Source organism: Mixophyes fleayi, chromosome 2, assembly GCF_038048845.1.
Source record: "Mixophyes fleayi isolate aMixFle1 chromosome 2, aMixFle1.hap1, whole genome shotgun sequence".
NCBI classification, from domain to species: Eukaryota; Metazoa; Chordata; class Amphibia; order Anura; family Limnodynastidae; genus Mixophyes; species Mixophyes fleayi.
In genome coordinates this window covers 367,545,446-367,561,179 of record NC_134403.1, presented here as the reverse complement: position 1 = coordinate 367,561,179, position 15,734 = coordinate 367,545,446, and the positions used below count along the sequence as shown (strand labels likewise).

General features: G+C 42.6%; 1 protein-coding gene across 6 annotated transcripts in view; it reads left to right on the top strand.

The window, feature by feature from the left end:
• LOC142139612 (beta-1,4-galactosyltransferase 3-like) overlaps nt 1–15,734 on the top strand; it is a 45,868-nt gene that overhangs the window by 23,306 nt on the left and 6,828 nt on the right. Inside the window, exons 5-8 of one of the 6 annotated variants that reach the window (XM_075197373.1) lie at nt 5,125–5,247; nt 5,867–5,971; nt 7,258–7,356; nt 8,792–11,109. The exons of 1 other annotated variant lie outside the window; for it this stretch is intronic. In XM_075197373.1, the coding sequence (XP_075053474.1) occupies nt 5,125–5,247; nt 5,867–5,971; nt 7,258–7,356; nt 8,792–8,960 (496 nt within the window). In that variant the 3' untranslated portion in view covers nt 8,961–11,109. Of the gene's footprint in view, nt 1–5,124; nt 5,248–5,866; nt 5,972–7,257; nt 7,357–8,791; nt 11,110–15,734 lie in introns of those variants that run through there. 4 more of the 6 variants (XM_075197376.1, XM_075197377.1, XM_075197375.1 and 1 more) reach the window with 4 other exon arrangements.

Here is a 15,734-nt window from a genome sequence, read left to right as displayed (position 1 = left end):
ATTCATGTTCAGCCTCCCAACGTTGGCCCCGTGGGATTTCAACTTCGTTATTGAGGTTCTTCAGCGGCCTCCATTCGAACCCCTGGAGTCGGCTGATCTGCGTTTCTTGACGTGGAAGGTGGTGTTTTTGCTGGCCATTGCAGATACTCAACGTGTGTCGGAGCTTGGAGCCTTGTCCCGTAGGGTTCTTTATCTGGTGTTCCATGAGAATAGGACGGTTCATAGGACCGTACCTACTTTCTTGCCTAGTGTGGTTCCTGATTTTTATTTAAATCATGAGATAGTGGTTCCGGCCTGTTAGAGAAGGGATTGCTCCTTCTGGGCCTTCTTCCCCTGTTAGTCTGGACGTGGTCCGGGCTTTACGGGTGTATGTGGACCAGACTTCTGCTGGTTGCTGGACTGACTCTCTTTTTGTTCCTTACGAATTTCATAGGACAGGTTGACCAGCCACCAAGCGGACCATTGCTCGTCGGATCAGATCTATGATTAAGTTGCTTATGTGTGTAGAAATCTACCTGTGCCTCAGGTTCTCACGGTGCACTCTATCTGTTCAATGGGGGGCTTCCAAGGCTGCTCGCCATGGAGCATCTGCAGAGCAGCTGTGTAGGGCGGCGACATGGTCCTCTGTTCATACCTTTACCAGGTTTTGTCAGTTCAACAATTTTGCGTCTGCGGACGCCAGTTTCGGCCGCAGTGTTTTGGGCCTAGTAGACCAGAGAATTCCCTCCCATAGGGGCTACTTTAGAAGGTCCCCATGGTAGCAGTGTCCCCTAGAGTGGATGAAGGAGAAAAGAAGATTTTTGTACTTGCGTTAAATCTTTCTCCGATTCCATCTGGGGGACACTGCGTTCCCTACCTTTTGCTATTCTACGATTAGTTGTGTTGTTGAGCCCTTTTCTTGGGACTTTAGTATTACTGAGGTCTGTGGGGTGCAGAGGGGAGGAGTCAGCAGCAAACTTAGTTGTTAACTATTTAAGTGCTAACTCCATGCGTCCTCATACAACCCCATGGTAGCAGTGTCCCCCAGATGAAATAGGAGAAAGATTTAACGCAACTACAAAAGTCTTCTTTTTTTAACAGTATCTAATTATGTTTACCATGCGCTGGCATTCACATGAATGTGAGTTTTAACTGCACAAGACGCGCTGTAATGGAGGAAGCTTTCAAAATACTATACTGCAGACATTATGTAAATATACAGGAAATTCAGACCTATATGTTCTCATTTGATAAAATGATTTGTGTTCTTGCGTTCGTTTAACGCCAGTGGGCACATAGCCATAAATGTGACTAGCATCATCAGGAGATAATTTATACCAGGCCCGACCAACCTGTGACACTCTAGGTCAGGGGTGGGCAAACCTGTCCTCAAGGGCCATATCCAGTTCATGTTTTTAGGATTTCTGTCTGTAGAAACAGGTGGGATAATTATTGACCTAGCCAAATAGATTAACTCAGCTGTACATGATTAAAGAGTCTAGGTGTTGTGATACTACAAGCCCCAGCAATAGCAGCACATTGAGAACCACAAGATGGCCAGGTCTGATTTAGACCAGTATGAATGACCTCCGTTCTTAACTGACATTGTAATAGTAGAGAGCGTCTTCCTCACCCATCTCACCAGATCAGATTAATCACATCCCCGGCATAGTAACAATTCTGTACAGGTGCTTCCAAAGGTGTTGACTAGAAGCTTAACAAGTCCAATATTGGAGAAGTCCAACATTTGTGAGCTAAAATAGGTAATATGGGCCTGTCTGTAATTATTATTGATAACGTTCCATACCAGTATTTACACACCTCTATTTGGCAACTCCAAATAATCGTATTTGACAAAGTGTTGTAAATACTACTTATAAATCTCTGAATGATAGATCCACAGATCTTGGTGTACAGCTTCCTGAGAGCTGCTGATGTCGTCATCATCACCATTTATTTATATAGCGCCATTGATTCCGCAGCGCTGCACAGAGAACTCACTCACATCAGTCCCTGCCTCATAGGAGCTTACAATCTGAATTCCCGAACATACACACACACACAGACAGCCAGACAGAGAGACTAGGATCAATTTGATAGCAGCCAATTAACCTACTAGTATGTGTTTGGAATGTGGGAAGAAACCGGAGCACCCAGAGGAAACCCACACAAACACGGGGAGAACATACAAACTCCACACATATAAGGCCAAGGTCAAGAATTGAACTCATGACCCCAGTGCTGTGAGGCAGAAGTACTAAGCCACCGCGCTACATCGTGATACTCTATGTCCATTTGTGAATTATTTCCCTTGTTACTGTATTGGCTGCCTAGGCCACATTGTAATATGTTATACATCAAAATAATCTGGGAGGAGGGACTCTTCCCATGTATTAGATGTATGACCGTGCCTACATACCTGATGATCTTATCTTTACATTGTATTTACAATTGTATCGCCTGTTTTGCTAGCCCGGCCAGCCTCCATGTCCTTTTGTAAAAAATGTGAACTGTCCTCCCTATGTCAGGACAGTTAGAATGTCTGTATTGGATAAAAAAAAAAAAATTAAGTGGAGATGCAGTACCACTTATAGGACACTAGATGTCACTCCTGTCTATTAAATGGGCACAACACACTATTCAATTACAGAAACAATGACAAACTTTTGTACAGTGTTCTCTCTTTATACTTTGTTTTAAGGCAACATTATACATAGGGAAACCTGTACATATGACTATAAAAGTAGAAAGTAAATAGGGCAAAGCGAGTATAATGTTAAATATACTTGGCATTAAATTGCACAGTCCTTTGTATAAATGCCCATTCAAGCATTTAAAGCCAGGTGTTTGCAATAGTTAATGGCTGTGTTTGGGAGCAGATTGCATATTGTGTGTCGGGTTGTGTAAGATGGTAATATCACAGAGTTACACAAGCCACACACAGAAGGAACAACCAGCTATATATTTAAATAATATTTTGAATGTGGGTTGTTAGTGATCAGCAACCAGCCAGGGCCTTCTTATCTCTTTGTCTGTTTTACCCAGTTTGTTTATTAGTTTAGTATGTTTGTCCCCAATTGTAAAGCGCTACGGAATATGTTGGCGCTATATAAATAAATGATAATTTTCTTTAGTGAGTGACTAAGGAGTTCTGCCCTTTTAAATCACACTTGTTGTTTCGTTACACTTCATAAACCTGTACATTCCTCTAGCTCTCACAGTAACTTTGTTAATACTACAGCCTACAAAACAGGTTCTGTTCAGAAAGATGGTAACGTTTTAAAGTTTCCCAATAATGGACACAAATGTTTTACATATTTCAGGAGTAGGTGACTATAAAGAAAAGCAAATTTATCAGCATTAAATCTTATCTGTATGTCAGTTGGAAACTGTAAAGTTGGGTGTTTGCATGATTGTAAAAATGGACAGATTAGTACATCACGCCTGAGAATCCTCCAAGTTTCTAGCTGATGTATTAAAACACGAGGAAATGTGGCACAAAATGTTTTATTTTCTTTGAGCCTACTTTAGTACATTTTTGCCCCTTTTGACAGGGTCGTGCTGTTCTTGGGGGTCTCAAGATGGCACTGATTGAGGGGAGGGCAACATTTTCCTCCATAGAATAGGAGAAGCACAGGTTAGCCAAAATGAGTCGCCTACACTGTGGAAGCAGCCATTTTGTCAGTGACAACACTGAGGTAAAGCCAGACTTCTGTTCCGGAGGTACTAGTTTCAAGTGAATTGATAGTTCAGCCAACAAAATGGCTGCTTCCACTGTGTTTAGGGGACCGGTTCTCTTAAAGCTGGGGATGTCTTTTTGCCCCACCTAGGCATAATTTATGTGTGGAAACGCATTTATGTACACAGAAGCCAATGTAAATAAAACACATGTACAGTTGTGACATTTAACACAGACCGTCCCCATGTCGTCTTACACTCATGATTTCAAACCTAAATGAGGCTCCCAAAATCAATATTTCAAAGTAAAAATGTTGAAGACAAACCTGTCCTCTGTCCACCGCCATTTTGGTGTAGCACAGTGTATTAATATCCTGCAGAATGACCGTCTTTTTAATTTAGACCAGAATTAATTTGGTGGTTGTCCTTCATTTCTATGACCAGAATTAATTTGGTGGTTGTCCTTCATTTCTATGACAGATAATTAATTAGAAATGCACAAATCTGTACAAGTAAAGAATATGAATTGCCTCGAAATGACTGACAGATAAGTTGTTCTCTGAATCCCGTATCGCTGCTACTTATAATGTATTCTTGGTACTGAGACGTGTGCGGAGGACACGGAGATCTTGTGACAAGTTACTTTTACATGACTGATGAGCGTGCACAAAAGACATTTTGTTCTGAAATAATGCCCCTTTGTCTTTAATCTACCTCAGCCTAGATATTGTGTGAATATAATGTATGGACAGACTTATATTTCGTTGGACACAGAGACCAAACAAACAGTATTATCCACTAATGAATTTAACATTATGGATGAAGCCAATCTGGGGTTCTACCAAATCCTAGGTTGCTATTTGTGTATCTATATTTAGGTTGAATCCTGGAGAGTTTAGAGGTTTTCTAACGCACAGGATTGTCGATTACTCGATAGAGCTCAATGGCTGCTTTCTGTTCCTGCGTCCAGAATCAGCTACAGAAATGGACAGTATAACCAGTGACTTATAAAGCATTAGAGTTTTATAAAATATACAAAAAATGTGAGCTTGCAGTGAATTGCTTACAGAACAATTGTACTTAAAACACAACCGGTGCCGATATGAAGATCTACAGTTTATATATAATTTATTTTAGAAAAATGTTTTGAGGTTTGTTTTTTTTTGTTGTTTTTTTTACCAAGTTCAGTTCTTAGACAGATTTCATTTTAAATAAACCCCCGATTTTTAATTTAGATTGTGCGTCCCTCAGGATTGCTAAAAGTTTGGTATGTATAACTTATCTACAATATTTATATTTACATCGCATGTATAATTATGTAATGACCATTTACAATACTAAAATACTAGAGATGTTCTGCAAAATAAACATTAGGAAATGACTGTGTCCACAAGAGCTCTCTAAATAAAGTAGTCGTGAGTATTTTGGTGTGGACACCTCTGTCTCACAAGTCCCGCTCTCTCACAGCTTACCCTATTGGACGTACTTCGGAGGTGTATCCGCGCTCACGCCGGACCAGTTCATGAAGATTAATGGTTTCCCCAATGTGTACTGGGGCTGGGGGGGAGAGGACGACGACATCGCCATGAGGTAAGACGGGAGATCGCTTCAGGTCAGGCTGGCGGATAGGTTCTGGGAGCCGTAATCCTAGCCTTAAATGTGTTTAATAACAGTATAACGTTCCCTTGTGTGGGCTATTGATGTAACTAAGGGGTAGAGTTATCAAAGTTTCTAAAAAGGAAAAGTGTAGATGTTGCCCTTGGCAACCAATCACATTCTAGCTGTCATTTTTCAGAATGTACTAGATAAATGACGGAGAATCTGATTGGTTGTTATGGACAACACCTCTATTTTTCCGTTTTAGAAGCCTTGATAAATCTACGTCTCCAATTTATTGTTTTGGGCTGTGGGGTTTTATTTTTTGTTGGCTCATTTGTGGGTTATCTTTGTAAAACAGAATTTTTTCCTCGTCGGTGACAATTTCTTCCCACCGGTATCGGTGCGGATGTCGCTTGTTTCCCCCATTGGATGTGACGAGCAGCAATGTGGAGGTTTTAGAACCTAATTCAGCTAAATCTTTTAGACTTCTATTAGGTAATGTTCTTACACGGCCTAACATGAGATCACAGTACTGTAGGTGAACTCGTATGTTTTTTAACTTGTAACGTAAACGTACTAATTACCTTCCCGTTACATTTCCCTTTTTAAGGATCCGCCTATCAGGACTGAGTATTTCACACACGCCGATAAATCTGGGCCACTATAAAATGATCCCGCATGGCCGCGACTCAGGCAATGAGGATAACGTGAACAGGTAAAGGGCTGTCTACCGGGCAACTTACCAGATGACATTTATCTTAGGATATATTTATCAGTACCAAAAGAAAATGGTTATTTGCTAAATAATTAGCATCATGGCAGACATGGACACTGCTGCCATCACTATAGAATTGTGCATCGTTTCCTGATTCATAGACAATTTATGAATATAATACACCAAGTGCAGTAACCGAACACAAAGGAACATGGTAGTGACATCACTAATCACTCTGCTATTACCCAAATTACTGGGAGCAACCCCCTCATATGGGGACATCAGGGTTATTTACAGTGAAGGTTCTGAATTGCTTGTACTGGGAATAAACTCATGATAACCAGAGGAAGATTCTTACACTGGTTCTGATTGGTCTAGATCCCTATTTAGTTCACAGGCAATCAAATCAACCAATGTAACAATGTAGTTGTGCTGATTACTGCCCAGGCATTGTCTTTTTTGTTTACAAAGTGTAGCGTAAAGAACAGGGGTCATATAGATGAGAAAATAGCCAGTAAGGTAGAGTATGATGGAGAGGATTTAATCTGTCCACACAGACAGCCAACCTCGTACACTATGGAGCTATAAATTACGCCTGTATTTCCGGGTTGGGTATTAAATTCCAAAGTTGATAAGGCCGACACTACTTACCCCTAGACCGTGAAGACGAAAGTGCTATTCCCGACACGTTCATCTCCCCGACTGTTGAAAAAGCACCGCCGGGTTCTTGCAATGCAAGTACTTGTCGGCAGCACAATGAATAAGGTTTATTTATAAGCACTGTCCAGCCGCCAGGTACTGGCGTTGCCCCTTTAACAGCACAAACAATGCTGCCGCTTTTACCACTCGCGTCATTCCTGGGCACCGCCCCCTCGATCTGTGGAATTTCTTCAAAGTCAGCTTTTTCAACAGTCTGGGGGATGAACATGTCGGGAAGGGCACTTTCGTCATCACGTTGTAGGGGTAAGTAGTGTCTGTGTAATTGTGGTCGGGAGACAGACCACCACCGGTATTTCCCGTGGTCATTTCGGTGCCTCATTGTTTTCGCTGCCTGGCTGGGCCACGGTATAGAGATCACTCCGTCTATCCTGCAACATTTCCACACACCGTTCCTTCGTCTTGTTCAGTGGAACCTTAGATTTAGAGTCCTACGTTCTACAAAGCATATATAGTAATCCTGTTACACACATTTCAGTGTTAGCGGCCTTCTTAAGGTCTAGAGTGACTATGCAAAGCGTTGCCCTTCTCCGTGATACATAGCTCTAGCTGGTGTTGTAATATTCCAGTATATCTCGGACTGTCTCACGTTGTTCGGTCTTAGGCTGTGTTCTCTACCTCCTCCTCCAGCTGCTGACTCTAACTCTCCTGTTTGGACGTGTGTTTAGGTAAGTTGCTGAATCTGGCATCCTCCACCCACCAGCCATTCATCCTTGGTGTTTGTTTTGTTCCCGGTAGCCATCTTTGTGGAGTCTTGTATCCTCTCTGTCTGTCCTTACCGTTGAGATGATACAGAAGGCATCTACCTCGTTATGTAAGGACTCTGTCGAAGTTGGTCGCTTGGGCAAAGGAATTTCACAAACGCAGTACGATCTCAGCAACTCATTAAAGTCCAAACCTACCTGTCTGCTTAGGATTGATGTACTGAGCTCAGAACATCATGGATACGGTGTCCAGGGGATTAGTCGTTGGAAACGTTTCCTCTGAAATCGTCTTAGATAAGCAAGAGACTGGCGGCACGAAGAGGTGAAATGTATAAGAGTCTGTGCTTAGACTGCACAGTGGGTTTGCAGTTAGAATCATCAGCATAGGCACAAGCAGCAAATGTAAAAGACGCAGACAGAGTTAGAGTTGGAATACGGGCGTGTCCTAGCGCAACTCTAAATTGCAGTGTTAGCCTAAAGCTGTCAGTATTTCTCTGCATACAAAAGAGTTCTTTGCATTTGCACCTCTTGCAGTGCAACATGGTTTGTCCAGGTGCAAATGTGCTCCCAACGCTAACTGGGTCCCTATATGTGAGGAATAGATTCCCGATAAGGTCCATGTCCTGGAAGGTGGACATAACTTTTAAACCCCTCAAAGGTGAACTTATGTAATGGGCAAGGTCTGTAGTTATCAAACATGTTCTCAAACAGGGAAATCTTTAAAACATGGCAATAATACAGGACATCTTTGTGGGGTGTTCTCCATATTCACACATGAAAAGCACACAGTTCAAGGTATTGAATCGGGAGTCCTGCTTTTAATTTGCAAACACAGAAGTTTCCACCTCTAACAATATTGTGTTTTATCGCTCACATAAATGTTTTATTAAACCCGTCTGTCTCTGTAATTGTATCCATTGGTCTCCATCTAGATTTCAGAGATCTCGGTTCCCATTTCCTCTGTATGTTGATCTCTGACATCTGCGTTGCATTGTAGCTGGGGTGCTTGCAATGTGCTTGGAACACTCAGAAACTTAGCCCAGAGCCCAAACAACGGCACCACATTCGCAGCAAGTGACACTGTCTGTAGATTGAGCAATTGCTATTTTTTTTTTTTTTATATTATTATTATTTTTTAATTGGCAGATAATTCTGCACTAGTTCTACCTCTGTCTTGGGAGAGCTGTAGATGCACACAGCACCTGATTGGATGGTTCTGTGCCATCCAGTCGGCTGTCTCCTGTTGGATGACAAGGTTTTGGATGTTGGGGCTGTGTACGGTTCTCCGGCTAGTAGTGACCATCATTTTCTGAGCGTTCTACATCATGTTGAAAGCACCCTAAGCATGACACTCTGTGGGCGCTTATTAATATTTCATTTTCCCTTTCTCCTTTCTCAGAGTGAGCCACTTGAAAAACACAGGGAAAACCTGGAGGGACGATGGGATGAACTCTCTGGAGTTTCATCTGCTTTCTAGAGAGCAAACCGCACTTTATACCAACATTACGGTGGATATTGGCGATGCTCCCGTGACGACAACTAAAGTCCGGCGGTGGAAGTTGTTCTAACTCTTAGCTGCTACTCCGATCGGCATCTTCTTCCACAACAGACAAACTGTGGAGATCACCAAATCGGAGACTAGAGACTTTGGATATTTGAGTTACCACGAGACGGCTTGTAAAGGACTCGTCCTTCGTCTACACGCCATGGAGGCAGCCGCTTTGAGAGCTGGCTGAGTGTCTCAGTGTGAGGTCATCGCCTTCATTCTAATGAGTACAGCCCCTGTAATGGTCGCCTCCACTGTGTTTAGCACTTTATGGCGTGGATTTTTGTAACGCCAAAAACCTTTTGGTGTCCATAGGCCGTTGGGTGGTGCTTCTCAGTATGTTAGGTCAGAGAATCCTCGTCTCTCCATGCTGTACGTGGTGGTTAATATGGACCTCAGCAGTCTCCACAGATGACGGAGATAATCTAGAAATGAAAACGCATTATATCAAAACTGATGTATCGCAAGATTCCACTTCATGGGACAGCGCAACACAAAACCTGGTGCAACGAATTACTCAGTTGACAAAGTGTTATTTAAACCTGTGTGCCTCTTCGCTTCTAAGGGGGAGGGGGAAGGGGGTATTCTCTACACGAGGAGGAATTAGAAATGTTACCTTAACTTATATCCAGGATGGTCCTTTCTCTGTGCTCCGTATTCTGCAACGTTATATTGCCATATTTACATCTGCTGCTGGCTCCTCTTATGTTAATAAGTACAAAGTGGGTTTGGTTAACACCGCAATGGAATGTCTGTTTTCTACAGTACACATTATGGAGCAGGTTTTTTGTTTAATTCAATAGAAAATGACCCTGCCAAGGACCGCAAATGGCAATTAAAATGTCCGTTTTCTTAAGAAAGAGAAGAACTATTTAAGGAGAAACATTTCCATTTTTCCATCTTTAACGAACTTTTTAGCAGAATGTGGTGTAATATGCATCGTGGACCCATCAGATGTTTTTCTGAACGATTCCCGATTCCTCCAGCTTTATGGCATACTGTCCTCAGTTCACGCTGCATTTCCTCAGGGAGTTCTCATCCAGTGAAATAAACTAACAACGCTAAGCGTATGAATTGCAGTCACTGACCACATCCACCACGGTATATGTTGGATGGTTTAATAACGGGACACAGCGGCCTTCAGCGAGATTCCTCAGATTCTTATCTCTGATTCTTTGTTTGTCCTCTAGATTCTGTTTCCATTTCCACCCGATTCCAGTAGACTGAAAATTCCGTCTTCTTACAACAATCACGAAACTAAAACTTTTACAAAGCTGCCTCCCATCCCTGCCACTTGTCCTACGTCTACGCAGACCCCCCATTAACTCCGTGTGAGAGGACAGTAATGGCGGGTGATGGGAACCGGCTTTGTAAAAACATTTTTTATTTTTTTTCAGGGGGTGGGTTTTTTTTTTTAAAAAAAAAATGTTCCAGCTGTGAAGAGGACTTAAATAATATAATTATCGGTCAACGTCACAATGCTCAGGATCTGGGACCCAGTGTGATTTATCATGTTCAATGAGACGTATGTATTATATTTAATTGGAGAAGCTATAATTGCACAGTGTTATTTAATGACCTGTTTTGTACCTGGCTACTCGTGATGAGTGACTGAACCAGTTCACAGACAGCTATTGCTAAACGAATACCTGTAGGTTACAAAAAAAAACAGATTGAAGTTCACAATGAATGTATTTTGTTATAATTGATTTTTAACATATTTGCAACATTCCAGATGTAAACATTTGGGAGACACAACGCACCATATGATACTTTCATCTGCAAAGGCTGCGCCACCAATCCCGCTGCCTGAGCCCGTTTAGCCTGCAGTAGAATGAGGATGTTGAGGGGGAGGGGCAGGTATTCTACATTGCACATTGTATAAATAATAGTATTTATTGCACCCCTGGGTAGTTTTCATGTGTGTTATCTATTCCACAATGAGGCACAATTCTGTTTTTGTTCATAGGAAAATGCAAAATTTAAAACCAGTATTTAATAAAAAAAAACTAACGATAGCGAATGGTACATTTTATGATTGTACTGGGACATATATCTGTATGTTACAGGGAGGTTGTCATTTTGTGGAGCTTGCGGTGATATTGTAACACGACAATCGGCTGGAAAAGTGTGATAATTTATTGTGTGATTATAAAGAGTTGTATTTTCTACTTTTGTGTCCGATGTTGTCTACATGTCATTTTGCAGCAAAGGGGGGATGTGTAACGTCTGACAGGGGATGCAGGGGACGGCTCGTCTCAGCAGCCTGTTCTCTGAAAACCCATCTCTTCAGAAAAGCTTATAATATTCCTCAACCACCCTTTTAAAGGGGATAAAAATGCAGGTGGCCCAGCCCAATGTAGTTGACTATAGGCCTGGGCTACAGATTGCTGCCAGTCCCTGGGGGGGGAGGGGGAGATGGAGATGTGGGGTGAGTGATGTATCAGCTGATAGAGGAAGACTCGGGGCACCTAGGGCAACAGGAAAGAGGCAGCCTTGTGAGACTGAGCTGGTCTGCAGGAGAGGACGACATCCCCCGCGGGTCCAGAGCCAGATAAGTTATTGCTCCCTGGGTGTGACTGAAATCTGACAATAGTTGTGGCATAGTGCACAACCTGAGTAAAATAAATGGTGTCGGGGCATGTTTTGGCTGCAGGGTACAACGTCATTTGGGAGCAACCCCTGAATGCAGGGGAACGTTGTGGTCAATTTAACACAATTTTTTTTATTTTTTTTTTAAAGATTCTATTTTTGCAAGGGTCAATAGTACATGTCAATCAATGCAGTGGTAATCGTTATTGTTAAATAAGTCCTTCTCTTTCACACTGAACAAAATAGGGAGAGAATCTGCAGCTTCACTCCCCCTCTACTCATAGTCCCCCTGCCTTTCTCAGCACCCTGAAGTCTTTTACACAGAATAGCGGGAGGGGGGGGGGGGGTTGGGGCTTCCATTCTCTATCTCACATGTAGTAAGACAGACACAAACAAAAAAAACTAAAAAATATGTACAATGTGTAATTTACATCCAGAGTACCCAACCCACCTGCCCACTCTTATATCACAGATTATATGGCTTTAAATTTCAACACCAAAAGTACCTGTATACATGTGACTAGCAAATAGCCCTTCAGTAAAGCTTGCTTTTAACTCATTTTAATGACCGACTCACAACACAGATAATGCTAGTTACAATATTTAAACTTGTCTGGTTCCTGTAAATTGCAATATTACAGACAAAACAAATTACCCTTGTCTTAGTAGTAAGACCCAATCGCCGCGTCCGGCAAAAGGATCACAATACAAAACCAGAAAGAACAAATTAACCTCAGAAGTTTGTACAATGACAGCAAATACACTTTACTAAGATTACTCCACAAATAGGACATTAACAATTTGTCCCCTTATGTCTCTATCTTAGTGGGTTATCATGAAACTGCAAATCAGTTATCATCTCATCACTTTCTTTTTCATGTTGCAACAACTCAGCTGTTTCCATTCAACATACTATTTGACCTTTCTAATGTATATATTGATTTTGTGTCTTCCTTAATTCTTGTAACTCATCCGGGACTAAAGTCCCCCCGGATTCTAAACCGCCCCGCTGAAATAATTTATTGTTACCCTTCATAACAAATACAAACAATGAATCTTACCAGAACCAGAAGAGTGAGAATTCTTGAACCTTCACATCAAACTGAGGAATCTTAGAAGACACAGAAATAACAACAACCTTTTTTAGAGCAGAATAAATCTTCTACCCACCGTAGTTTTGTCGTTCCTGGTTCTGTTTCTCCTTGACTCTTTTCAGGAAGATTTCCATGGGACCCTCCAAGTATGTTAAAGGCAACAGACATTTTGCCACCAGTAAAATCCCTTCTAATTCAGGTATACAGTGCGCACTGGAGAATTGATCTGAGACACACACAGTTGTCTGGAGTAATCCATTCTGTTTTACTGAAACTGGTGTACTAATATTTATACAGAAAACATGGCATTTCCTGTGGTTACACAGTGTAATAATTAACACAATCCTTTACATTGTAGTTATGACCTTCAATCAATTATACCGGCGGTTCCCAAACTGTGCGCCGCGGCGCTGTCACTGGGGTGCCGCGGGCCAGCAATAAATAGAAAAAAAAGAACACAGAAACTTACCAATCTGTCGGGGGTCGGGACCCAGCAGCGCTCGAAAAATCTTACCGTTAATACGGTAATTACTTGCGGAATTTCAGCTTGCAGCTCCCTGAGCTGCGAGCTGAAATTCGCGAGTAAACTACCGTATTAACGGTTTTCGCGTGCAATATTACCATATAAACGGTAATATTTTTAGAGCGCTCGTTTTGCAGCGCTAACGCTGACAATTGAATACGCCCCTTAGGGTGCCGCGAACTGCAAAATTTTGGGAACCACTGAATTATACAAAGATATCTGTAAATCTTAAGCTGGGTACACACTACAGAATTTTCCACCAACTTTTTATGCCGATCGATTTTAGATGTGATCGATGTTCCGATCGCTCGGTCCATGGACTGCATACACACTAGTCTTGTTTAGGACGATAAAGGGAAGAGCGGACGTCCCTTTAGCGACTTTTTACAGCCATGTTGTTGTGAGTAATGACTGTAATTTAGTACTCACTGTTGTGGATCGGTCGGAAGTTTATACACGCGGCACAGCGGAAACTAAATTGGAACGAAAATATTAAACGGAACGACCAACCAAATGAGGCGACAATCATCCATTTGGGCAGACTTTCGACCATCGTGTCACTGCACACACTGACCCGACTTTTGAACGAGCGGTTGTATGTCGGCTGATTGAGCCAATTATTGGACGAAAACTGTGTAGTGTGTACCCAGCTTTCATTAGAGCAGGACAGACAGCTTATCTTTACTGAAAGTGAGTTATATGGGGCAGCACGGTGGCTAAGTGGTTAGCACTTCTGCCTCACAGCAGTGAGGTCATGAGTTCAATTCCCAACCATGGCCTTATCTGTGTGGAGTTTGTATGTTCTCCCCGTATTTGCGTGGGTTTCCTCCGGGTGCTCCGGTTTCCACCCACACTCCAAAAACATACTAGTAGGTTAATTGGCTGTTATCAAAATTGACCCTAGTCACTCTCTGTCTGTCTGTCTGTCTGTCTGTCTGTCTGTCTGTGTATATTGGAATTTAGACTGTAAGCTCCAATGGGACAGGAACAGATGTGAGTGAGTTCTCTGTACAGCGCTGCGGAATCAGTGGCGCTATATAAATAAATGATGATGATTTCTAAGTTTTTGAAGCAAAACCGCTCATCCTTTAAAAGAGAAGTTGTTAATCTAATTGGAATTCCTTTAGCTATGAGGTCTATAGTTAATCATTTTTAACGAATTGGCTTCTACATTAACTATTTCTATGAAAGCTATGTATTGCTTAATTAAAAAGATCATAATTTATTTTACACTAGTGAAGTGATAGGCTGCATTCTCGGTGATGTCACTGGTTCCTAGCGACTGGATAGGCTGCATTCTCGGTGACATCACTGGCTCCTAGTGAAGTGATAGGCTGCATTCTCGGTGACATCACTGGCTCCTAGTGAAGTGATAGGTGGCATTCTCGGTGATGTCACTGGTTCCTAGTGAAGTGATAGGCGGCATTCTCGGTGATGTCACTGGTTCCTAGTGACTGGATAGGCTGCATTCTCGGTGACGTCACTGGCTCCTAGTGAAGTGATAGGCGGCATTCTCGGTGACGTCACTGGTTCCTAGCGACTGGATAGGCTGCATTCTCGGTGATGTCACTGGTTCCTAGTGAAGTGATAGGCGGCATTCTCGGTGACGTCACTGGTTCCTAGCGACTGGATAGGCTGCATTCTCAGTGACATCACTGGCTCCTAGTGAATGGATAGGCTGCATTCTCATCACTATTGTCTCAGGTCACAAAATGACTGCGTAATCACCTGGAAAATGGTTGTCGGACACTGAACTTCCTATATGAAACAGGTTGCAATGATGCAGGGCCATAACTAGGGCTGTGCGACAGGGGCGACCGCCCAGGGCGCAACGCTGAAGAGGGGCGCAATTTAGGGATATTTTAGGTTAATTTAGTTAAAATTGAGGGCTAGGGGGGCGGCATTTGTCTTTCTCGCCCCAGGCGCTAGAATTCTAAGTTACGGCTCTGCAACGATGAATAACCAACCACCAGAGCTCTCTCTTTTACAGTGATGACAGAATGGACCATATATTTAATATAACAGGAGCAGGAACACTACAAAAATGATCTTATGATCTTGCTAAGAATAAACAGACTCGAAGTAGGAATGTTTCACATAGAGATATGACTAGCTCCAAAATCTTCTTGAATTAATGTAGTAGGAACCTCGCATCACTATTATGTGCTGTTGAGGACCCTGCTCCTTCCACTATATAACGCTCAGTCTGTGGCTTCCTGCTGCCTCCATTCCCCTCCTCACATCATGTCACTGCCCCTGTCACATGCAGCCCTATCCTCACTAACACATCACTCATCTCCTGATATACTCTGTGCTGCTGGGGGATCCTGCTCCTTCCACTATATAACTCTGTGGCTTCCTGCTGCCTCCATTCCCCTCCTAATATCATGTCACTGTCTCTGTCACATGCAGCCCTGTCCTCACGAACACATCACTCATCTCCTGATATACTCTGTGCTGCTGGGGGACCCTGCTCCTTCCACTATATAACTATCAGTCTGTGGCTTCCTGCTGCCTCCATTCCCCTCCTCACATCATGTCACTGCCTCTGTCACATGCAGCCCTGTCCTCACTAACACATCACTCA